General features: G+C 39.1%; 1 protein-coding gene across 1 annotated transcript in view; it reads left to right on the top strand.

Moving 5' to 3' along the window:
• The window catches only part of SLC10A7 (solute carrier family 10 member 7), a 214,971-nt gene that overhangs the window by 170,595 nt on the left and 18,829 nt on the right, over positions 1–25,547 (top strand). The window contains exons 8-10 of the mRNA XM_033133342.1: positions 5,748–5,913; positions 7,207–7,258; positions 16,187–16,260. Of these exons, the coding sequence (XP_032989233.1) occupies positions 5,748–5,913; positions 7,207–7,258; positions 16,187–16,260 (292 nt within the window). The remainder of the gene's footprint in view (positions 1–5,747; positions 5,914–7,206; positions 7,259–16,186; positions 16,261–25,547) is intronic.

Here is a 25,547-nt window from a genome sequence, read left to right as displayed (position 1 = left end):
CTTAGAAACTTTGCATTGGCTGTACCTTCTGCTTGGAACACCTGCTCACCTTTCGCCTCCTCAGAAAGACCTTTCCTCACTTCTCCAGAAGCGTCACTGTCACATCATCCAGTTTACACCTCTGCTTAATATGGATCTCTATCTGCTTCTTGTGTATTTGTCTTCTTTTTTTACTTTTTATTTGTCTCCTCTAACTTGAAGGCCAGCTCCATGAGACCGGAGAATTTGTCTGCTCGTTTATCTCCGTGTTCATTTGTGATCGATTGACGCGGCCAAACCACGTGATGTGGTCTTTGAGGCTCTTGTAAACAGTGCTCTTAGGTACACTTCAGAAGAAATAGATGCCAGGCAACGTCGCCTCATTTCTCGATTGTGACTAGCGGTGCCACATAATGAAAATAAACATTTCTATAGATTTTTGTAGGCATCTTTTCAAGTGAGATTTTTATCCTTACTTTTTAAATAAACAGTAGGAACTGGAGGGAGAAGAAAAGACCAGGAAGGAGAGGCTGAATGTATTTTCCTTAATCTTTTAGCGATGATGAAACTTTGTCCTTCAACTTTTTATCTATATTTCTGAGAGTGACTTTTATTTTATTTTTCTGTGTTTTCCCCATACAATACTTCTTTTTGTTTGAAGTCATAAGCGACTGTGATGTGAGCTGAAGTCTAGTTTGATCTGTGGCACTTCCTGGCTCCTAGGCCTCGTTTTCCCCCATTGTAGAATAAGGAGTTTACTATTTTCCAACTGAAGATGCTATGACTCTGGATAAGTTTAGTCTTTACACACATGGTCGGGAAACTGCTTCTGATGTCACTTCTAGAAGGAAAGAAAATGTGTGTCATAATAATAATTCTTCCTTTCTGATAAATCCTTTTAATAAATCTAAGTGCTTGTGACAAATACTTATGCATTTTTGAAAGATTTACAAATAAATGTTAATGACGTACAATTTCTACCACGTTTGAAAACTATTTTTCAAAACAGCACACTAAGCCCCACTTTTTTCCTACAAGTTAATAATAAAAAGCATGTCTATCATTTATTATCCATGCATTCTCTTGTCTCATTAGCGAGTTATTCCACAGATTGGCTTTTCATATTAAATAGTCTTCAGCTAAAACTGAAGTTAATGCTATGAATGCTAGTAAAATTTTGCACTTATAAAATTATATTAGGTATGAACTCTTCATTGCTTCACCTGAATTGTGCCATGGGATATACTGACAAGAAGTGTTGTGACAGAAACATGACCAGACTAGGACCTGGAAATAAGAATAGCCATTACTTACCATGTACAGGCCCCGGTTCTAAAGGATTTTATATTTATTTAATTACTTAATCCTCATTACATCTACTGTTATATCTATTTTAGAGATGAGGAACAGGGAAGGAAAGGAATTTCCCCAAGAGCACAGAGTAAGGGGTAGAGCCAGGATTCCCAGTCTGGCCCACGTGGCTCCAGAGTCCGTACCGTTAACCCCTGTGCCGTGATCCCCTCAGGACATAAAAGTCATATTGCAGCTTTGTCACATTTTATGTAAGTTGTTTGGGCTCTCTGTGCCTCTGTTTTCAACTGTGAACTGAGCAGGATAATATCGGTACCACCTTTCTCATGAGAATGAGATGAAGAAATAGTGGGGAAAAATTTTTCGAAAAGTTAAGCAAGTGATGGGTGCTTATTGTATTCATTTATTATTGTTGTTTACACTTTTTACAAAGTGTACTATATTAGTTTGAATCTAGTCAATATTTAATGCAAAATATTTTTAAAGAAAAATGTTATATAAATTGGATTTGATTTTATATCCCTGACTATACCTTTCAATGGAATATTAATGATAAAACAAAACACTTTATGAAAATTTATGGATTCAATGGAATAGCCGATAAAAATTGAAGAAACAATCTGAAGACACCTTGAAGAAAAATAAATTTTAAAATTCAGATTTAACATGAAAAAATACCTATCATATATCCCTACTCAAAAATCAATTTATAAATGTAAAGACAGAGTGGGAGAAAAAGCAAGAAAATGCCCTCAACAAAATGGAAACTAAAATGATGAAAAAAAAAAAAAAAAAAAACCAACAACAAAAAAAATAAATAAAAAAATTAAAATAAATAAATAAATAAAATGATGGATATTACATTTGTTCATTATCTCAGTATGTTGACATTCTTCACCTAAGATGTGTTAATTTTCCAGGTTTCCAGCTTGGAGATCATGCAGTAATTGATATGTGTTACTCAGCTTATTAGAAGTACAGGGATTCAAATTTAAGTTTCCCTTTATCCTTTACTGGTGCTTAATTTAAAATAAAGCAAATCAAAATGTAGAAGGTGAGACAAAATAAAGAGCTGTGGAAGATTATTTTCCTTCTCTCTTCATATGGAAAAGCAAACAAGTTAATGAGGATTTGTCACTTAATTTTGAATGCCTAAGTTTCTCTGAGCTGTGAGAGCAAATGAATTGGTATAGATTCTGAAGGAAGACACAACTAGCCCTCTTACCAATATGCCTTCCCCCCACCCATCTTGACTTTTTTTTTCCTCCACAAGAGAATTCTGAGGCATCTATATCAGGTTTTGTTGATCTGTCTCTAGCAAAGTCTTGTTTCCTATAAGGTTTTAAACAGTTCTATACGACAAAGAAGTTTGGAGAATTAAAAAATGACATGGATTCTTGACAAATGGAGAATGACGGCGTGAAAAGTATAAATGGCTGAACTAAGAGAAGATGAGATTTCCTGGAGTTTACATCTGAAGCACATCTTTGAGGCATATCAACACTGCTTCACTCATTACTTTATGAAACATTTTAACACTTTTCTGGCTACACAGTGCAAAAGCAGCTGCTTTGTGAAATTAATTTTAGAGGAAGATGGAAAAGCTTTATGGAGGCTGGCAAGATATAAAATGGTTTACTTAGAAAACACAGATAAATATCACTATAAGACTAAAAACAGTGAAAGACAATCTGTTTTCCTCTAGGGTTATTGTTTCACTTGTCGGTCTGTCCAATTCCCAACTTTCTAGTTGTTTGCTCTATCAAGATTAAGGATCTAGCATTAAAGCATTGATGTGTTTAAAAGAAATGCATTTTAGCTAGGAGAATGCAGGACTCAGGAGCCCCTGTTGCTTGCCATATTGAAAGAGTCCTACTATAATGTGAGACTCTGAGTACCTTGTAATGAAGAAAGAGATTATTAGCTTAACTAAGTCAATTGCTGTTTATAAAGTTGATGATTAGAGGCTTGTCTTGGTTTTTAAAATGGCTTTGGCTTTCTAGTTATACCTCATTTATATGAGGTGTGGTCAAAAAATTCAATAAAGGCTGCTGCCTAGTACATCCAACAGAACGGCAGGGATCTTCAATATGGGAAGCAGCGCATCGAACCTTAGTAACCAGTGTGTGACAAGTTTCAACTTTTTCCATGCAGTTAGTCGGGTGTGAGCTACGGTTGAGAGAAGGTGTGTTTTAAAGTGTGCTATAAATCATCCTCCATCATGACAACACTCCATGTCACACATCGTTTCTGGTACAGCAATTTCTGTCAAATAAAAACATTACACTGTGTCCTCATCCACCTTATTCATGGATCTGGCACTGTGTGACTTCTGGCTCTTCCCCAAAGTCAAAATGACCATGAAAGTAAATGCTTTGAATCGATTCAGGGCATTGAGGCAGCCACAACAGCACAACTAAAGACACTCACAAAAGAGGACTTCCAGAACTGCTTCAGATAGTGGCAAGAATGAGGGGATAAGTGTGTTCAAAACAAGGAGCAGTATTTTGAGGTGGATTAATGGCAATGTGTCTTTTGCTGTAATAATTTTTTTTTTTTAATTTAAACATTCACCGTATCTTTTCGTCACACCTCATATTTATTTGTTTATTTTGTCAGAGGGGGAGAAGGTGGTAGTGGGAGAGAAAGACACTTACTTTTGGAATTAGGATCATACATTCCGTAACCTATTGCAGAGAGAGGACTTTTGTGTTTTTAACCATTTTATGTTAAAACAAAACAGCATCAATTTCAATAACTCCATGCAATTTCCATTTATTTTATTTCCTAAAGGAGTTGAGTTGTATTAAATTTGGGCAGCTACCAGGTTTATGCTACCAAACACAACAGGTTATGAAATGACCTTTTCAATGAAGACCCTCTGTAGCCTTCCAATAAGCAGCTACACCCACGGTGACATACCTGAACATGGAGCCGTCTGGGTCCCTCGAGTGCTGTTATCCCAAATTTATGATTTAACTCTTCAGTGTATCACACTGTGTGATGGACTGCTCTTCGTTCTCTATACTTCACTACATTTTAATTGTAAAGAAAGAAATGAACACTAGATAAATTACTGTGGTGTGGGATCAGTTCTACATAAATAATTTTTTTTATACATCCAACTGTAACTTTAATTGCAAGATCTGCTTTTTTGAAATAGTACACACACACACACACACACACACACACACACACACACACCCCACTCTTTTCCCTTCGTTCCATGCCACCCAACCTTCATGGTGTCGTACCTGTGTCTTTCTTGTACCAACGGGTCAGCTTTCTGTCAGGAGTCTGTTTATTAACACTGGTATTTCACTTACTGAGTCCTTGAGAATGGGCAAAGTTGATCCAACAGTCATTTGTTCAAAGGTTCTCTTGAGAGTGGTTTATTTTGTTCTTGAGTATCTGTGAAGGTATGCTCCCGGTGTGAATTAAGCCTTTTTAGTGACAGAGTAGAAGATGACAGAATCCCATCAGCCTTGTCAGAAGTTCCCTGACCTCATTATTGCTAATGGATCATGGTAATTCAGCCTGTTGTGAAATCTCATGTTCAATTATGCAGGATAATGAGTGACTCAAAACTTAATATGTCTCAACTATAGTCCTTATTATAGAGCTTGTTCAGCTTCTTTCAAAAGTGAAAGGTTTTAAATAGAGTGGTTCACGTATATATCCAAACGAAAGTTATCACCAGTATTCAGATTGTCCTGATTTTAAATATATGATTTGGTTTTTAAAATGAGAGGCTTACTATATAAGTTTATATTTGATTGGTCCTTTTATAGGAAAGTTAGAACAGGTTTATTCATTTTTAAGTTCTAATTCTGGAATTCTAAAAGCATACAAATGGCATTTGTCTTTGGATTCACAAAAACTCTAGATATTCAGAGTTTGAATTATTTAAGCTCCCATAACACATGCACTTTTGCTTTTCAAGCATGAGTTATAATTTAATTAAAAACTTCTGGTGCATTGCTAGCATTTTAAATATTAATATGTTCCATGGATCATTTCCGATTATCTACTGTCTTGAAATTCTTGAAGATGTCAGGTTTTTAAGATTCCCAAAGTTGTACTTGGAATTGTCTGTTGAGGCAAAGGGGACTGTGATAATTACACACATCCATTAGGATGAGCAGAGGAGAGAAACTTTGGGGAGGCTTAATGGGCATGTCTCAGTGACAGCTCGCAAAGAGCATTTGGCATGATTAAGGATGGATTTGAATGCCGTTGAAAATACACTCTCATTATGGACACCAGTGCAAGTTGCACTACAAATGTTAAATTCCCCAGAAAAAGAGTGGTGTGGCAGGGAAGCTTTGAAATCCACCGTGGCCATCATCCAAATGACTCTTCTTTTGTGTCTTTCTGCTGTCACGATCACTTTGCAATGCCCAATTCAGCTCCCCTCATCGCTGCAAAGAAGCAACCTGTTGATCTCTGTATTTCAGATTGTCCGAAGATACATCAAGGACTGGCTTGAAAGAACAAAACCTCCTTTTGGTGCTGTCAGCAGCTGTGTGCTGCTCATGATCATCTACACAACGTTCTGTGACACGTTCTCTAACCCAAATATCGACCTGGATAAATTCAGCCTTGTTCTCGTATTGTTTATCAGTAAGTTGGAAGATGGCATATCCTTGCTACCCGCTCGGTCTCCTCAGTCACAAAGCAGAGCAATCTGTGTCCTCTGAATCCATTTTGAATGTTAATTTGATTAGAAAAGAATGCTTAGGGTCATATGTACTCAGTGACTTTGTCACGTGTATGTGTTCTTTCAAAAGACAACAGCTATGCGCTTACGACATAGTCTCCTTTGTGTTTCTATGTCTGATTCACGATAGTTGATGACAGGTGAAAGAAGCCAGAACATACGTCAAATTCAAACATTACACTGAGCACTTTTTTTGCCATATTTATTTTATTGTAACTTTAAGCTAATCTTATTCTTTATTGTGAATTCAAAGTAGGATTTATAATATATGATACTATTACTTTATAATAAATGGCTGAATTGGTTAAAACATGAATATTTACATCATCTTTCTATTAAAACATACTCAAAGTAATATCATTGCATTGTAAGAAGTCGCAGACTATAAAATGCCAGGCTCAACAATTTGTTTATGTATCATCTATGGCTGCTTTCAATTAGAAAGGGAACCGAATAGTTGCCATAGAAACCATATAGCCCTCAAGCCTAAACTACTTTTTCTGTGACCCTTTAAGTAAACTTTGCTGACTTCTGCTCCAACCTAGAGATGGCAGGAAGAGAATGGGTGTCCCTAGTAGGTAGGCAGCGTCAACCACAGAGGAGCTCAGTCTGGATTTATAAGTCATTTAATCCTGGCTATTTCACACATCTCAGCCTCCATCAAGTTACAGGCACAGCTCAGAACAATATTTTTAAATGTAATAAGTAATTAAAGCATTGGTTGTTAACAACAACAACAAAAAAAGAAATCTTTTGTTTCATTTATCCTATAATACCAAAGGCAGCTTTTGGTCATTTTAATATTGAAGAACCATCTGTTATTAAAATCAACATGAGTTATTCCAAAATATTTACTATATGCTCCCTCATCTATGTTATTTGCTATAAATACTCACAGTATAAACCAGGTCTTTCTAAACTGAACAAATTAAATAACCAAATCATAAATCAGAGGATTCTAGATTTGCTCTGAGAAGATATAGATTATATCTGGGGGTATCTTCAATAAGACAGGTTGAGTCCCACTCATTTAAATGATGTTATCAGTGTAGCAATGTATGTGTGTGTGGTTGGTGTTCATTTGTTTTTCTATTTGAGTCCCCATAAGTTTCAGAGGAAACTAAGCATACCAGTAAATATGCTACAGATACTGCTTTTACAGTGCTAATTTAGATTCAATCTTTTTTTTTCTTCAGTATTTTCTATCCAGCTGAGCTTTATGTTTTTAACCTTCATCTCTTCAACAAGGTAAGTGATTTGGTGTTTCCTGTTGTTAGTTTCCTGAATGAGGAATCATGCTCTTTACTTGATTTCTATGCCACTACCGTGCGGTTCTCGTTTTTCTCCTGTCTCCCCATCTTTCTCCTGCCACCCTTAAGTTGGGGACATTATGAAAGGGTCTGTCCTTGGCCCTTGTCTCATCTGTTCATATCGTGTGCTTAGACAACCTCCTGCATGCCACTCGAGCTGTCAGCTGTCAGCTGATGATTTTCCAGCCTAGACCTTCCATTCCCATGTTTTTCCTGAGTTCCAGCACAACTTACCACTGACCATTTAGATATCGTCCCCTGACTGTTAATAAAGCCTCAGACTCAAGATTCTCAGAATGGAATTAATCTTTCCCCCCAACACTTTCTCTTTCTCTCTCATTTCTTCACTTATTGCTAATGTCACCACCATCCACAGAGTTACTCGGACTAGAACCCTTCACATCATTATTTTTTTTTAATCTCTTAACCCTACTTTTTGTGCCTCCCGAGCCATTTCCCTGATTCAGGCTCTTGTTGCCTCTTCTCTCCTTAGACTATTACAATGGATATCTTACTGGTATTTTCATTTCTAGGCCTAACTTTTTTTATGCATTTCCTCCTGCTTCCAGTCACTCAAGTTCTAATACGAGTGCTCTTGTTCAGAGATTTTCAGTGGTTATCCGGTGCCTGCAGAATGAAGTTCACTTTGGGGGGCTAAGAGCAAGGCCCGTTTCATGAACCACTGCTAGCAGTCATGCCATCTAAGCTTTAGGTTGAGGTAAAATCTTCACTGTCCTTTAAAAGCACCTCATGCTTTCTCATTTCTGTTCTTGGCTAAGGCTGTCCTCATGTCAAAATTGGTCTCCGTAGCCTAGTTCATCTTTTCTGTTCTGAAAGGCTCACCGCTAAAGCAACTTCCCCCACCAGGATTCTACACGCAACAGACATTACTTTAGCCTTTGGTATGAGAGAGTTACCGTAGGAATGCCACAAGTACAAGATGATTCCGATAGTGGATTAGTTTACAAACTAGGTATATGCACTGATAACTAAGTGTCCTCTTAGTGGTACAGTAAGCCAACCTGTAGTCAGTGCAAAGAAGGAAGCACTTCCAAAGACAGTGACAGAGCAAGGCTTCGTGGAAGAGACTGGGTTTGACATGAGTCATAAAGAATGGCTAAGGGGGTTCTTGGTGGGAGAAGAAGCAGCAATGCAAATGTGGGTGCACGCATGCGCGCACGCACGCACGTGCACACACACACACACAATAAGATATGGTGGGACAATAAGAGTAGAGGAAAATTAAAACTAGTAATAGCGTCCGAAAAGGTACGCATGGGCCAGCTTGCCAGGCCCGTGACCACCAGGTGATGGCAGTGTGTTGGCACGAGGGTAAGGGCCTGGCTGTTTATGAGGCCTGAGGGTGTCGGAGCAGTGGATGGCTGAGGCCTCACATTTGGCAGCTGGCTCTTACAGCACTTGGTATGGCAGGAGGCTGATTGCAAACAGTCAATAAAAACGTATCGATTGCTGTAATTTGAAGCATTTTCCAAAGCCTGTGATCATGATTTATGAGTAAGAGTAAAGCCTGAGGCCATTAAGTCACAGAGCAAATGTGACTTATTTGGGTAAGTCTGAGAGTAGGTACTGTTTTTAACTTCCTTTTGTAAATGGTTTGTTGTGGCACCTTAGGAAAGACGTTTGCGTTTCACTGGCCGTTTGCTGGTCTTTGTGGCAGTAGTGATCATAAGACCCACTCATCCTGTCCCATTAGACTAGGTGGGATGCAGATATCCTGTCAAGAAAACTTCTTGAAAAGCTCAGAATCCCCTACAGATTTGCTAAAGGGGAGGCGGTAGTATCACAACTAGGTGAATTAAAATTGAAAATGTTCAGCCTAGAGTAGACTGGATTTAGGCCTTGTGGTTTCGAGACCCTTCTGTTGCCTTATTCTACCTCCACTGAAGTTCTGTTGCATTTTTAAACTTGGCCCAATGTCACACGGGCATGTGTCTTTGATAAACAACAGAATCTGGAGTGGCTATAATCACACTCTTGGGTAATTGTTGTGTAACCCCAAAATATTTCATTAAAATTTAGGGATTTTTTTAATTGTACGAAATTTAGAAGATGGTTTTCACTTTGGTTTTTTTCATGCTGGGAGACCCTATAGCACTTGAGGATTTTATTGGAAGAATGAAAAATACCAGCATTTATTGATCCCTGTTTTGTGCCAGGCACTGAGCTAGGGATGGTGCCCATTATTTCGTGTAAGTCTGATAGCATAGGTTATGATACCATGCATTTTTGTTTCTATTTTGCAGGTAAGGACCCTCATTTAGAATAGTTTAGTAACTTGACTAAAATCAGATTTTAGTAGGTTAGGAACTTACCCAAAATCTCATGGCAAGTAGTACACCTAGAGTTGAAATTCATTTGCATTTGACATTTCCAAAGCATTGATCCATGCTTTTTCTATTGCACGAAACTACTTCAGTTACTGTTAAAACTCATAATACTTGTTTTGGTTAGAGAATGTGGAGAGAATGTTTAACTGGATTCTTCAAGTTCACATGGAGGCACAAACAAACTAATCAAAGAAAACAAGAGCTGGAACCGAGACCCATTGGTTTATATACTGTTGAGTTTTATTTTATTTTCCTACTTTTTGTTCCTTCCTACTTAAAAATCAGTGAAATTGACGTGTGGATGTTTTTTTCTCATCTTTTTCTTACAAATTCAGTAAATCTAAAAACCAACCCAAATATCAAGACATAAAAATCTGAGCATAGAAATCAGCCTTTTTTTTTGTATAGTACACCACTGACCTCTGATGATGGAAGTTTAGCATAAACCAGGAGAGACCCAGCCTAGAAAATTCAACTTTCCTTCAACACTCTGTTTACCTGGTTAACATTTCTTAGATTTACTGACCTGATATGTTACCATTCTAGTGTCTGGCGTGTGAACCTCTTCTACTCTGAGTATTTAAAATACATTTGAGCGTTACTGTTCTGTGTTCTCATTTCTCTGTCTATAGAAAAGTGTTCAGGTTATAAATTGCAACTTTGCTGTCAGACGGACTTGAGTTTCAATCCTACTTAATAACTTGGTAATTTTTGTCTGTTTCATCATTTATAAAATGGAGACAGTAGTAGTATCTATCTTATAGGGTCATTTGGAGAATTAAATAATAATGCTTAAAGTCCTCAGCATAATACCTAGCATATAATAAGTGCTCAATAAATGTTAGCTACTGTAGAATATTTATTATATCAAAATAGTTTATATTATTTCAAGAATTAATTATGGAAGAAAGGGAATTATAATTTCTAGCTTTACAATACATTCTTTTTGATGTGTCTGTGTCACAGTTGCTAGAAAATGAAAGTTGATTTATCAGACCAATAGTCAGTCATCCATACTGACCTATGCTTTCTGAAACTTTGGAAAGCTGTCAATGTTTAAAAAAAAAGTGTTGAAAAGGCTTATAAAAAGAACAGTAGTTGGGAGCCCAGAGTTAGGTAAAGGGGAGAAGAAGAGGAGGTAGAAGAAGGAAAAGGGGGTCAAATACATGGTGATGGAAGAACTGACTGTGGGTGGTGAACACACGATGTGATATATAGATGATATGTTATAGAATTGTACACTTGAAACCTATGTAACTTTACTAACCAGTGTCACCCAAATAAATTTAATAAATGTATATACACTCATTCATTCAACACATACTTAATGGGTACACATTCTGGGTTTGTAATGGTAAACAACTATGGCTCATGTACTCATGAAGCTTAAAGTCTAATGGGGGAGGCAAATAGTTAACAAGTTGAACAAAAGATAAGTACAGAGGGTGCCCAAAAAATGTATACACATTTTAAGAAAGGAAAAAACTATTAAAATTGTAATACTCAATATGTACCGATAACAAAAGATGAATACAAGTCACATTTGACTAATGCAATTACAAGAGGGGCTCAAAGTGGTTGCCATCCGCACCCAGACACTTCTGATTATGGTGAACTACTGTTTGACCATTGTTGACCAAAGTGTCCACTTGTACACATTTTTGGCACCCCCAATATATATATGAATATTTATATATATGACAGTTTGGTAAGTTGATGACAGAGTAATGGAAACCTAGAATGTCACTTGAGTGACAAAAGAAACCATTAACAAGGGAAAAGGAAGAAAACAAATATTCAAATGTTTGTATAGGTCTTTTAATCCTTATCAGTACATTTTCAGTCAGATGTCTCAGTGGGCCTCTCACCATAGCCCTGGGAGAGAAGGAGGGTGAGAGAAGAAGAAAGGGAGGGAGGGACGGTAGAAGACAGTGTCCTTAATGGTAAAACTCTCACCATTTCAGAGATGAGCCGACTAAGCCGCAGAGCTCTGGGTAATTTGATTAGTGCCACTCAGCTAATGACAGACGAGGTCATCTCCTAAAATGAGTAAAGACAAAACACAGGAACAGAGGTTAACAAAGAAAAGTACTTCACATGGAAGTTTCCTCTCCTAAAAACAGTGGGCTTAGACGGAACTCTCTCAGAGGACCTTCTCTGCTCCACATTCCGTGATTCTGCTCGTAAAACTTTCTGACATGTTTTCCTTTGTGGGCGCTGCAAGGGAAGGCAAAATAAATATTATGTTGAAAATGCTGATTGAAAGCTTCATAAGAGAGAATAAAAAGACCAGTTCCGAAGAAAAGGAAATAAACATCTCAAGGGAAGCCAAAGTGATCAAAAGAATTATAAAAACAGGATAAAAAGCAAATCAATATTAAAAAGAGATAAGGTAGAATTAGAAAATAAATAGTAATGTGATTCCTTTTAAAAATGTGAACAGGCACAATAGAGATGCTAATCCCTGAAAATAATGATGGTCATGACTGTTTAAATACAATGTGCAGCACTCTTCGTTTCCTGTGGATTGTCATGACTTCCCACCAGTAAGCAGTCCCTTGACAGCGTCTGGCAGAGGGAAGGTTACTTAACAAGATAGCTGCTCTCATCCATTAAATTTTGTGGTGTTTTTTGTTTTTGTCTTTGTTTTTTTTTTTGTTTGTTTCGTTTTTTATAATTTCCTTCTCAAAAGAAAACTTACCTCCAAAACTGGGGGGCAGCCTACTTACTAGGTCTGTGACTTTAGGGAAGTTGTTTAACCCCTTTGTGCTTCAATTCCCTTTGTGCAAAAAGCAAGGCAATGATACTCCCTACCTTATAAAGCTATCCTGAGAAGGAAGAAATACCCGAAGCAAGGTGCTTAGAAAAGCGCTCAATGTTTATGGCTGTGGTTATACATCACCGTCATCATCTTCCTCATCATGAATGGAAGGTTAAGTGAGTGTCGGCTCTGTTGGTTTTCCTCAAGATCCATGATGTGAAGCAGTCTGCTACTTTGAAAAGTATAAGTCAGCTCTGCTTAGGGAGAATATTATTCTTAACCTTAAACATTGCATTTTTGTTTACGGATCCTCCCTCCTAATTGACAGGCTTTGTGTCAGTAGAACTATACGGTGGTGTTTCAACTCACATCAGGCCAGAAACCTCCCAGTGTGGGCCTAGCTTTTCTCCTTACATGAAACAGAGGACAGTCAAGCGTGACTTGCAAATATCCTCTTTAACCACACTAAGTGCTGCTCTAACCAATGGCAGCCAGCACCGGGTTAAATGAGAGCCTTCTTGGCCAGAGAGATTTTGACACACTGGAAATGTGCTATAGTCTAGAGAAGAACAAATATCAAGCAGAACAAAGTTCGCCAAAGGAGAAATGTATTGCCAGACGCTCTTGGAAGAAAACCAAACTGCACAGATCCAGATGCAGCAACAATTGGTTATAACAAGGGCAGCAAAAGACCAAAACAAAGGCCTTGGTGGTGTTACGAACACCACAAGCATTGCTGGAGGACAGCCCGGAACTCGGCCAGTTGGTTAGGCTGCCTGTTCCCCCATCACCGGGGGGGATTCATTCCTGTAGAAGTGATTTACTCACTGTGAACTGACTGTACATCATATTCCCCAACTTGCCCACTTCGAGTCTTTGTAATTTCTCAGGTTCCCAGGCCTCAGTATTACTTCGAACTCTGTGGAGGAGTGAAGTGCCTCACGCTTCATAAGAAAGTAAAATCTCTGATGTAAATTGCCTCCACTTTCCCATTCTCTACCTGAAAACTCGTCGTATTTTTCACTCACCTCGTCTTTTGTTTCCCACGCACAGACTATGGGAGACACCCCATCTCAGGCTAATGCCCTCAGTCTTGTCCTCACAGGCCCATTTGAGGAGCTGGCTTCATCAGTTGTTTCTAGTGGCTGCATCTTCACTCTCTCTATGTAATCATGTTCACATCTCCCATGACCCTTTCCTTCTCTTCATCAGATTCCTTGAAAACATGTCCTCTCTCATGACTACCAATTCAGTACACTTACACATCAGCTCCTAGGCCCCCCGGCCCCCAGACCTCACTGGACTTCTTCCATTCCCTATTTCCATTAATGCTTTACTGCTCCTCTCAGTCGTATATGCTTTAATTTCTCTTAATTCCTCTTCCTCTCACAAAGCAACAATAACAATAAAAATATCAACCAGTGTGTATTAAACACCTCCAAGTTGCCAGATTCTTGATGGACATTGGCATTTATCCTCACAATGACCGTTAAGAGTCAGGCAGTGTTATACTTGTTTTATATACAAACAAAAGGATGGTCTGGGTTTAAATGCTGGTACATTTGCCCCAAAATCCTGTGCTCTTAAGCTGTCGGGAGAATATTTCATAGAGATCACTAGGCGACAAGTTCTAATTCTGTCTTCACGTCTCTTGCCACCATCTCCTGCCTTCACTGTGATTCTTCCGGCCCTTTTCCCTCTCTGCTTCCTGCCTAGCCTCATCATCTTCAGTCTTAGACCATGCTGTGTGGTCACTCCTCTTCAAACTCCTAATCCCATCTTATCCACTCCACACTCCTTGTCACAAGCTAATGTCCCTGCGCACAAGTCAGCCTGAGGAATCTGTCCTTTGCCAGCTGCTCCCACACTCGCGTACTTCAGTTTCGCTATTCCTTACCTAAAATACACATCTGCACGTGTCTAAGTCTGTTCTTTGAAGCCCAGATCAATTGTTAGTTCCTTCAAGAAGGTTCTCTACGTGCTCCATCATCATACCAGACTCCCCTGCCAAGCTTGAGATAATCCTCCTTTTCAATGCCAAATCTGCCTTCTCTCTCTGTCTCTCCCTCCCTCTCTCGCCCTCCCTCCCTCTGTCCCTCTCCCTCTTTCTCCGTCTTTCTCCCTCTCCCTCCACCCCCTCTCCCCCTCTCCTCCTCATTCTCGATCTCTTTCTCTTTTGTAGAATATATATCTGTATTCCCTTCTTCCATGCATTTATAGAGCCTTACGTAACTCCTTTCACATTGAGCCTACGTGAGGAATAAAGGGATCTAGGAATGTGTCAGCTGTGTAGTGCAATGTTTAAAAAATAAGAGTGGTATCACAATAAAAATATGAGAACAAAATGTAGGAACAGTAAGGCAATCTTATTGTACTCAAGGGATACGTATCCACACAGAATCCTCAACTGAGGTGGGACACCAAAAATGCGGTTTGGAAAGCTATCAACGAGCTGGAGATAAGACTGTTGAGGAAGCGTAAGCATATGTGACTTTCCAGAGGAGAGAAGACCAAGGACAATGAAATATTTTCTTAACATATGTACAAGAAATGGGGAGGAAGAGGAGAAGATGGCCCTTCCCCTCTCAAGCGAGATTATGACAAAGAACACAGGATGTGGGGACCTATTTAGGGAAGATAGGTCCCTATGCACATTTTCTCCCAACGAAAGTTACACATGAGGCTGAGGTTAGGAAGGGAAGTGGGACCTCTTTATTTAGAGATCCTTAAAACTCGGATAGATTGTGACATCTGCAGCTATATGGGTGCTGGCAGTTTCCAGCACACTTTTCCATTTGCTGGCTCTCTTGTCTGAGTTCAGGGCAAAGAGTGAAGAGACACACTATGTCTTCAAACCCTGATTCTGCAGGAAGGAATCCTTTCTAACATAACAAGGACACAATAATAATTACATTTCTAACCTTTTTCCTGGTTCTCTAAATCTTTATACGAAAATAGAAATTTGAATATGATATTCACCTGTACCGATCCCCCTAACATATAATGAATGGGCTTTGATTAAGTGAGATTTTCTTTTTTTATGCCTAACATACTATATAACAATAGTAGAATAGTAGCATAGTTTTAGAGCATAGACACAGGAGCCAGACTTGATTTAAATCCTGGCTCTGTCATTTGTTAGCCATGCGGCCCTGGGTACGTTTGGCCACTTCTGTGTGCCTCTGTTTTGTTGCCTGTAAATAGGGCTATTGTCTCACCTGTCTTTACTGCAGAGACCTTAAAGGGGTACCTGATATACTGTAACTGCTCAAAGAAAGGCGATTTATTATTTTTACTAAAACATAGGATTTTAAATCTTTGTTCATACCATGTATTTCTCAAAAGGGTGTGTTTGCTGCCAAAACGATATGTTGCTTCTCGAGAGAGCAGTTTTGGAGATACATTAACTCTTCCAATATCAAGGGACAGCCTAGCAACTTGGCTGAGTTACTTGCTGCATGATTTTCACAAAGTACTGCACAACAGGCTGACTACATACGTGACCTTAGGAGACCTCCACCATACATTTTTAAATCTGTCTCCTTTTCATGGGTAAATGACTCAGAAAGGATTCTCTAAAAAAGAAATTCCGTCACTTCTGTACATTTGGGCATATAATTACTTGTGTCACTAGAATTGATCAAAGGGATGTTAACATGAAGGTATATACTTTATTTGATTGAGGATGTGTTAACAAGGCTTTTTAATAAAAGTATTTGTAAAATACTTTTTTTTTTTTTTTTTTTTTTGCCTGTAGGAATAATTCGGGTTTCACACCAGCAGACACTGTGGCTATCATTTTCTGTTCTACACACAAATCCCTCACACTGGGTAAGTGACGCACAGACAAAAAACTAATTTAACATTACCCTCAGATAGTTATATTTTACGACTGTGAAATTCAAGCATCTCTTCAAATTAAATGGAATAGGGTATCGCCCACTCTGTTAAAGAACAATAGCAAAGTGAGAATGGGTCATTGCTTTAAAATACCATTATATGATTGGACCAATATTTGAGGGCCTAAATTTAATAGTGTAGAACTTAGCTTAATTTGTAATCATGTTTTTGATTCTCATCAAAGATTTTCAATTAAATGTTTGAAATGTTTGAAACGTTAGAATGTTTAACATTAAAAGGTGGGGGAGGGTAGTGCAAATGGCAAAAACCTTAGAAGGCTCTGGAGTTGGCCCTGGAAAATGTTATTTTCTGGAAGCTTGGAGCAAGATGGAGATAATGTTATTTCTCAAATTGGATACTGACATTAGTTTGAAGTTTATTTCACAGTGTTATGTTCTATAAAGAAACACAATGTCATTATCGTTAACTCAATCTGATTAGCACCTAAAGTGACGTAAGTATTTATGTAATGGACAAAAAATAGATCGAGAAGAAAAATGCTCTTTTCTACTCACCTTTATCCACTTTCATGGCATTATCCCAGTAACGTGTCCAGATATCCAGAGTCCATGTTTTCAGTCATTAAAATTCATTAAGTAATCAAAAACTTGATTGAAATATACATCATTCACAAACTCCGTGGGGTAGTCGGCACATTGTGGTAAAAACTCGTGATAAAAACTCCTTCACATTTTGGCATGGGACTCACTTAAAGAGACTGAAGAATCGTGACATTGCTCTAAGTCTGCTCATGTTGAAGAAGTTCAGTCTGTAAACTAGAACAACAAGGACATTCCATGATATTTTTACTAACCCCACACACGTGTCTGATAGAATCTATTGTCAGCCTTGCCAAGTTTGGAAAATGTTAGAAACTGCAAACTCTTGAAGGATTAGTTGCTATCTAGGGCTTCAGCTTATGTGAATAAATTATATTTATACTGTTCATACATTACAGTATGTCCACTAGGTTTTTAATCACCATCAACTTGAAGTTGAAAGAACTTTGGAAGCCACATTCCAATCCTGATTTTGTGACCCTGGACAAATCACTTAACTTCCCTGAACCTTAGCTTTCTCATCTGTAAAATGGGGCAGAATAATATGCACTTCATAAGGGTACTGTAAAGACTAAAAATAGGATTTGTTAAGTAACTAGCACAGCACTTGTATGTAGTAGTTTGTCAGTTCATGACAGAATAGGTGCAATAATTGCATTGTGTGACACGTGTGACAGTTGCTGTGGCCCAAATGAGATAGCTCACCTAAAGAGCTTATGTGCTGCCTGGCACATAGCAGGTTGTCTTTAAGCAGTAGCTATTGTTGTTAGTTATTATAACTATATTAGTTATGACTGTGGTACTGTGTCCAGGGTTCCAGTCTCCTGCCCCCTGCGTGTAGATTTTCATGTAATGAGTGTGGTTTAATCGTTGATCTCAAAGAAATCAACTTGCACTTTTTCCCCCCAAGTGGTTATTGTGATGTGATGTCCAGTGTTCCCAATCTCCTAAAAAGGGAGGGGCTGTTATAAAAGAGTCCAGAAGCAGGTGGTACCAGACGCTGCAGATGTCCCGAGTCAGGGCCCCAATGAGCCCTGGTCCTTGGAGCAGCTGCTGAGCATGCTGCATCAAATACACTTGTGTATTTCTGCAATGGGCTTTTGAACCCACCCCACCCCTAGGGGTTTGCTTTTGTCAGGAAAACCAAAATGGATTTTTGGTTTCTCCATGATGTTCTTCTGTGCTGGAGCTGCCGGCCTTGAACGAAGTTCTACCCAGAAGCAAACTGCAGCACAATCAATATTCTCTTCTTTTCTATAAGCAAAATATGTATCCATTCCATCTTTTCTTTTTTTTTTTCTGTCTTGTCTTTTTTTCTTAATCCCGAAGCCGTACTCTTCTGTTCTGATACTTTCTGAAGCGACTTTTCAGGCAAACAGGTGCTCTGACCACCTATCAGAAGGAGCTGTTTTGCTAAAAACGGGTTGGGTGAACTTGGATTTTGCTTGTTTTTGTCATGTCCTCCCATGAAATAGATACTTAGATCCTCCAATATGATACTAGTGTGATTATCGAAGTGACCCTGTAGTGTAACTCCTTAGTTACTTCTGTAACATGATAGACTTAAGCCCTCTCGGAACTACAAAACCTAAATACTCATCCTGACTCTTCCTCTGATACCTGCCCAGGCCTCAGTTTCCTTCACTGTTAGATTAGGGACTTTTAGTGCCAACCCGACTATTTTATCATGGCTTGGTCATACCCGCCTTCCCTCCACAGTCTCCTTCCTAGCGTTTATAAAAATGGCCTCTTTGCTGCTTCCCTTGTCTCAGAGATGTGGCATGGATCACCCTGGTCCCACGAGCACCCTTATTTTCACATACAGCAAGGGGTGTTTGGATCCTATACTTCCTCTCACCTCTCACACAAAGATGAAATACGACAAATCCTATCTACTTGGCATTTAGAAACCATATCTATCCCTTTTGCAATCACTGTCATAGTATCCTTCTAGTGGTTTTACATACACACACACACACACCTAACGTCTCAAATAACATACACTGTGAGCCTTAGCAAATGCCATTCATTATTACGCCCAGTATTGGTATTTAAGAATAAATCATTGCAGGCCAAGTGGGACCCATGTACCTACTGAACCAAAGATGAAAATTCTTACTTGAGAAGCCTCCTGAATATTCTCTTATACACACACTTTCAGTTACTTTATTGTTCTTGCTTTTGCCCTGTCGCGATCGCTTCCATGTACTTGCATCTACACACATGCTGAATTTGATTCATTGCTTTTATTAGTGCATTTGCCACTGATTGATTAGTTCTTTGTATTAGTACTTTTTCTATTGATTGATTGCAGATGAAGTGACTATTTGACCTTTAATTATGAGGCTTCCTATTGAAAATGACATTGAGCTATGGCTTCACATAATCCATCTGGAAAGCCTGACATGATGCCATTCCCTGGAGTTCATTCAGGAAGAAAGAGGAGGCCTGAGGAAGTGCAGAGCCATCGCTGTGCTTCACCTCAGAAAGCACTACCGGCCATGTCTGCTGTGCTCCTCTAGTTTCCACTCAGGCCTGGAGATAATTTTATATTTTGTCAAGACAACATCACTTGCTGTGGGTTGCCATAAAAGCCATGAACTCGCTCTAATTATTCTCCAGTTTGATGCTGATATTTGTCTAATAATGAGAAGATATTTTGCATAGCAGAGACTGAAGAACAGCTTGTACCCTAGTTAACAATAGCTCAGTGCACAGTCAATAGAGCTCATCAAGAAAGAAAGTCGATACAAGACATCCTGTGGAATTAGTATTTTACCTTTATTTTATTTGTTCCTCTTGAATATTCAAATCACTTTCCTTATCTCCATTTCTAACAGATGTAGAAAACTTTCTCACTGTAGCTAGAAAGGGAATGCTTCAGGATATTTGAGGTCCTTAAGTGTATGTTTCTATTAGTTTTCAATGCTTTTAAATAGCAAACTGAAGGCATGTATTCTCCGAGCATATCAACTGACTCTTGGTGGTCAGTTGGGAGATTCCTGCTTGTTACTTATTTCCAAAAGCATTTCTGAATTGAAAGAATGCTACTTAAATTTTAAATAGAGTGTCAGGATCAACATTTTTTAAGAGCCCGCTATGTGTCTTACCATTTATAGATTCTTGTGTGCAAACGCAAATCACACAGCTATTCCCTGCGTCACTTATACGTCGTCACGAGCCTAGGGTGGCAGTTACACAACTGAACTGTGACAAGAAACTATGCAGTAAGCAAACAGAATATAGCTTTTTTTGGTAGACATAGGACTCTGGAAAGAGTAGAAAGAACACAGACCTGATTCTGGTCTGGATTCAAGTTCAGTTCTCTCACCAAAAGCTGGAACACATCACTTAAGTGCTGTAGACCTCAGTTTCCTCAGCTGTAAAATGAGAAGTGGACAAGGTGCTGCTTGAGATTCCTTCTAGTTTTAAGTTTCTGAGACTGTGGCTGATATTTCCTTTCTGTAAGACAACAACAGTTTCCCTGCTATGTGTGAAAAGGGAAAGTGTTCTTGAAAGGAATAGTTTTGTAAATAACGTTCCAGTATTACAGGCAAGGAAGTATGGCTGTTGCTTCTTCCTAAAGAGGTTAAAAAAATGTCTTCATATTCTCCGGAGATTTTCACAGGAGAAACAAAATCTGAAAAGTTTCTCCTTTTCCATTTTACTTGGAAGCTTTTCAAGAATGCTGAAGGATTACCTGCAACTTGGGCTGAAAAGATCAGTTAATAGCATCGAGGTTATTTTCTCAAGAGGAAATGGAACTGAAACACGAAAATTTGTGTTTCTGTTTTTCTTTTCCCCTAAAGCTTATCTGTAATTCCACTTGGCACATAAAGACTATTATCTTAATAAAACTACCCTTCCTACAGTTGGGAAGTATTTTTTAAAAGCACTTAACCCATTAAGTCATGTTACCTGAACAAGCTAGAATATTAGCAGCTCAGTAATTATTATCTTATTTTGCATACAAAGAAGTGAAAGCATAGAAAAAAATTATAAACCTTATCCCAGATCATGTAACTAATAGGGACTAGATTCCAGGCCCCCAAACTTCCAGAACTGCATTGGATAATAGGATGCAAAAGGACTTTGAAAACCAAAAAGTGCTATACTGATTCCACGTATTGTAATTGCGCGATCTGAACATGGGTTTGAATTGTTTTATCAATTATTTAAAAAAGAAAATTACTTCTGATTGCATTGCTGGTTATAAGACAGTTTTAAAGTACTTAATACCTACAATTATTCCCATAAACATAGATTTCCATGTGGCCCAGTCACAAACTGGCACTCAGTACTGTTATTTATTTATTAACAAAAAGTTATAGTTTATTAAAAGTGAGTCTTGATGACCCGGCCCTTAGTTTTCATGAGACAACAGTCTGTGCTCCATTCTTGCCAGCTAAGAGCCACCGTGCTATCTGACAACAAACTACGTAGTAAAGTGGAAAGAGAAAATCAGAGTAAAGACAGAAACTAGCAGTTTGACTTTGGGGCGTAGTTCTAAATATATTTCTGTTCTGCATTTTGTCCTTAAGTTACAGTTCTGTAAGGAAAGGCAGTTTGGGGACCCCTGCCATTTGACATAGTCTTAAAGATGCCACTGAAATTAAAGTCCCAGTAGATTTTACTACCACGCTGTAGGGGCATGTCTGTCATTGTGTGCTATTTTCTGATCCATATAAAGAGAAAAATGTAAGTTCCTAGACAAAGTGACACACTTATGTTCCTCAAAGATTTGTGAACTATTTTGTTTTGAATTTTTGATTCTCAATTTAGTATTTAAAAATCATTGCTAGTACGTCTAGATTTTGTAATAAAACTTTAGGAAGTCTCCAGGTTTTTAGGCAGCAAATATGAAATTAAAGACAATAAAACCTCTATGAGGGATCCCCAATCTGCCCGTCAAGTACCATTCATCTTACTGATATGCCAGAGGGCGTTCGCCAGGAAGACCAACGTCTGATACCCACACTTCTCCCCCTCCGTGTCTTCTATGCCAGGGACTGTCAAATGTTTGCAACCACAACCGACAGCAAAAATATGTATGAGCCGGTACACACGTGCATGTGTGTAAAAGTTTTACAACACAGCTTTCACTCTTACTTTGTGTAATACTCGTACGTTCCATTTTCTATCCAAGTGCTAGATAAAAACCCATTGAATTGATTTTGCAACTCATTAATGGGTCATAATCCAAGGTCTGAAAAATATCCCTTTATGCCTTGCTTGATGAGATTTTTATCCCCTTCCTCAAATAGTTACCATGTAGGCTTTGGGTTGTGCTGTCCCTTATTCACTGAACTTGAACCCAAATTCCTGACACCATGTAGGAACCAAAGCTAAGTTGATTTGCGGTAATATATCACCTACATTTAGATTTTATTAATTCGGCTTCTATAACCGAGTTTCTCTACCTTTTGTTGATTTATTTTTTAATTGTTCCTCTATTCATCCTGTTTTCAATAGTAGTAATAATAGTAATATTAACAGCTACCAGTAATTGAGTACTTAATAGGCAAACACTGTGCTAAGTGCTTGTCACATAAAGTAATTTACTTGAAAATACTCTTGTGTTGACACTGTGGTGTAATGGTTGTGCTGGTTAGTTTAGACTTCAGCGCCGGGGACAGCCAGTTGCTCTGATGGAAAATTCTCACTGGAGTGTTCAGTGGTGATTTTCTCAGAAAGAAAATACTCCAGAGGAGCTGTGACAAATGCTTGTGTTATCTGTACCTCTACCCACCGGGAGACTTTGCATATTAGCATAATGAATTCAGAAATAGGTTTTTATTGATGAAATTACTGATTTGTTACTTTGCCTGAGCGATGGAACAGATGGACTTGTTGATATATAGATGGCCCAAGAACTTTAGACACACGTCCCACTTGCTAAAAGAATCTGGTGAATCCGTAGTCTGAATAGGAAATCTCAGGGCTGTGCTGGATGCTAGTTGCCTACCTGGTTTTGTGTCCTCTCCTGTTAGGATCTGTGGTTGCCTGAGGCTGACTAAAGTTCACTGAATCTGCTCTGGAATGTAGCTGTGTGTGCTTTGAAAGCCCTCTCATGTAAGGTGTTAGTGAGAGCACTTGAAAGATCAGAGCTGGGACTTTGAGTTTACAGAACCGGTTGCTTAAGCTTTTTTTGTGCTTGATTGCTATTATGTGTTAAAAATACCTGCATCGTGGCAGCTCCCTTTCATTCAGACTTGTTGGCAAGGTTGTAGGGGTGTAGCTAGCTTTGACCTAACTGAAAATTCTTTGGCCACACACACTGTCTGTCAGAAAGAATCTGGAACTCAGGCCTGGGGTGGGTCACTTCCCAACAGTCCTTTACACGCGCCAGCTCTCATCATTCCCACAGTCACCCCTGTTGACCTTAAACAAAAAGCCAGCCCGATGTTTCTCCAGCAAAATGGGTTTATTCAGGAACCACAAAGACTTGCAACTGAAACATGCCACCATGGCAGGCCACGTGCCAGTCCACTAAAACAAAGGCAAGGAAACGCCCTGGACAGGGGAAGAGGAAGTTAGAAGGGCTATTACAAAGAGTGGTGCTTAGCAATAGAAGTAGGACATGAGAGCGCCCCCTTCTGACTTTCCTACTTTACTTTAAAGGAGGATTCTGTTAACTAATTTTTTACACCCCAGATAAGGCAAGTGAAATTCCCAAGGGTTAAACAAGTTGGCCAATTCCTAAGTGGCAGAGCCAGAACTCAAGCCAGGTCTGACTCTCAGCCATCGTGCTCTGCTGTGCTGTGGAACTTGGACTCTAGTATCAATCTGTGGTCCCCTCGCTATGAAAAGTTGTCACCAGATGTGACGGGGCCCTTCTAATTCTAACATTCAGTATTTCTCTGATTTTGAAAGACTTAAGTATTTAACTTTAGAATCTTGAGTCATTCAGAGGGACACCACAAGATCAGCATTTCTCAAAGCATGGCCCTCAAAATTATAGCAAATTGCTTCCTAAAAAAAATTTAGATTACTGGGCTTCATCTTAGTCCCGGCCCACTGCTTCAGAATTTTTAAGAAGAAGACCCTGAAATCTGATTTTTGTGACATTCCAAAAAAGAGTATTATATACACATGGAAGTTTGACAGCCACCGCATTACCTCTATCCAGAATCACCTCCAGCTTCCAGAGGTGCTGGCTCACGAGCCCAGGTTCCCAGGTTCTCAGGGAATACTCTTGACCCAGCAGAGTATTCAGTCAGGTTTTGTGTAAGTGCTTTTTGTTGACAGTGGGAACCAGTTTGCGTCAACTTGGGTTGTTAGTTTGTTGGGTTGTGTTTTTTTTTAACTTAAGCCTGGCCATGGTGTGCCCCACTTTTAGATACTTCTTAATCTCATCATTAGCCAAAAGGACATACTTAGGGCTTAAGTGTTCTCGTAGCACACTACTAAGGACTATAAAAAGATACAGAAACAATAACATTTTTAAAAGAACACTCTATAGGCCTGGACCCTGATATCTAGGAATCACTCATTTCTTCATTCCATGGCTGCATGGTCATGTCTGAGAAGGATGAAAATCTGCTCTTAGTTTTCTAATCTGTAGCTGTGGTTCCCATATTTTTGCCTTAATTTCAAATGCGCTCTTGAGTTCTTTTTGTGCCAGTCTGGTTAAACCACAGCATTTGCACGTGAAAGTATGCCGGGATTTATAAGGTATGACCTGATCAAAAGAAAACCATCCATTCACTGCCCATCATACCTATTACTCCAGAAGTGAGGCTTGCTTTCTCTAAGACCATGTCTTCCCGGCAAGCTGAGTATAAAGTTAAGCATGTTGAAAATAATTTCAAAATGCCCACTATTTGAGAGTTATTCTTATATAAGTCCCTTTATGAAAGGAAACATATATGACTTTTCAAAATAAAAAAATCTCACAGTATAAATTCATACTGTGGAAAGATAAGAAAAGACACACATGAGGGAATCACTGCTTTCCAGAAGTCAGCGCTCTGAAAGAGACAGCAGACCAAACAGAATCGTAAGCACTTGTTAACAACCTGTACACAGATGGAGGCCCATGGAGGTTTGGGCAGCATCCGGGGTAGGAAACCGCGGTATCTCAGCCATCACTGTTCTCAAAAGTTCTAGGAGTGCTTCAGACCTCATCCTGGATGATTTCAGTGACAAACCCTTTCTCTGTTCAGTCCTTTAGATTACTACATTTGAACCCCACCATACTGTTTCACAATGCTATTGCTAATGATAATAACAGCTGTCATTTTGGGAGTGCTGACTCTATGCCAGGCACTGTACTAGGTGCCTCACGTGCACTGCCTCGCTGAAACCTCCAAGCACCATCTGAGATCGTTACTGTACCCTCATTTTGAGCAGAGCTGGAAACTGAGCATATTAAGGTCCAATCGCGATCACATAGCTGGTAGGTGGCACAGTCAGGATGTAAACCCAGGTCTCTGGTGGCAAAGCCCACGTCCTTTCCATCACGCCACCCCATCTTCTAGAAATACCTAAGAGTGGCGTGTGAACTGTCTGCTGCTGGCTCAGTGTCTGTGATGGAGCAGGAGCAGGAGGGCCAACGTTTACATGCGTCAGCTTCCCTGCAGCTGAGCTCAACTTGCAGGGATCACCCCCAACACAGTTCATCGGCAAGAAGACATGAAAAGCCCATGCAGTAAACAG

Source organism: Rhinolophus ferrumequinum, chromosome 18, assembly GCF_004115265.2.
Source record: "Rhinolophus ferrumequinum isolate MPI-CBG mRhiFer1 chromosome 18, mRhiFer1_v1.p, whole genome shotgun sequence".
NCBI classification, from domain to species: Eukaryota; Metazoa; Chordata; class Mammalia; order Chiroptera; family Rhinolophidae; genus Rhinolophus; species Rhinolophus ferrumequinum.
Note: the sequence above shows the minus strand (reverse complement) of the source record. Positions and strands in the feature narration are given on the sequence as shown.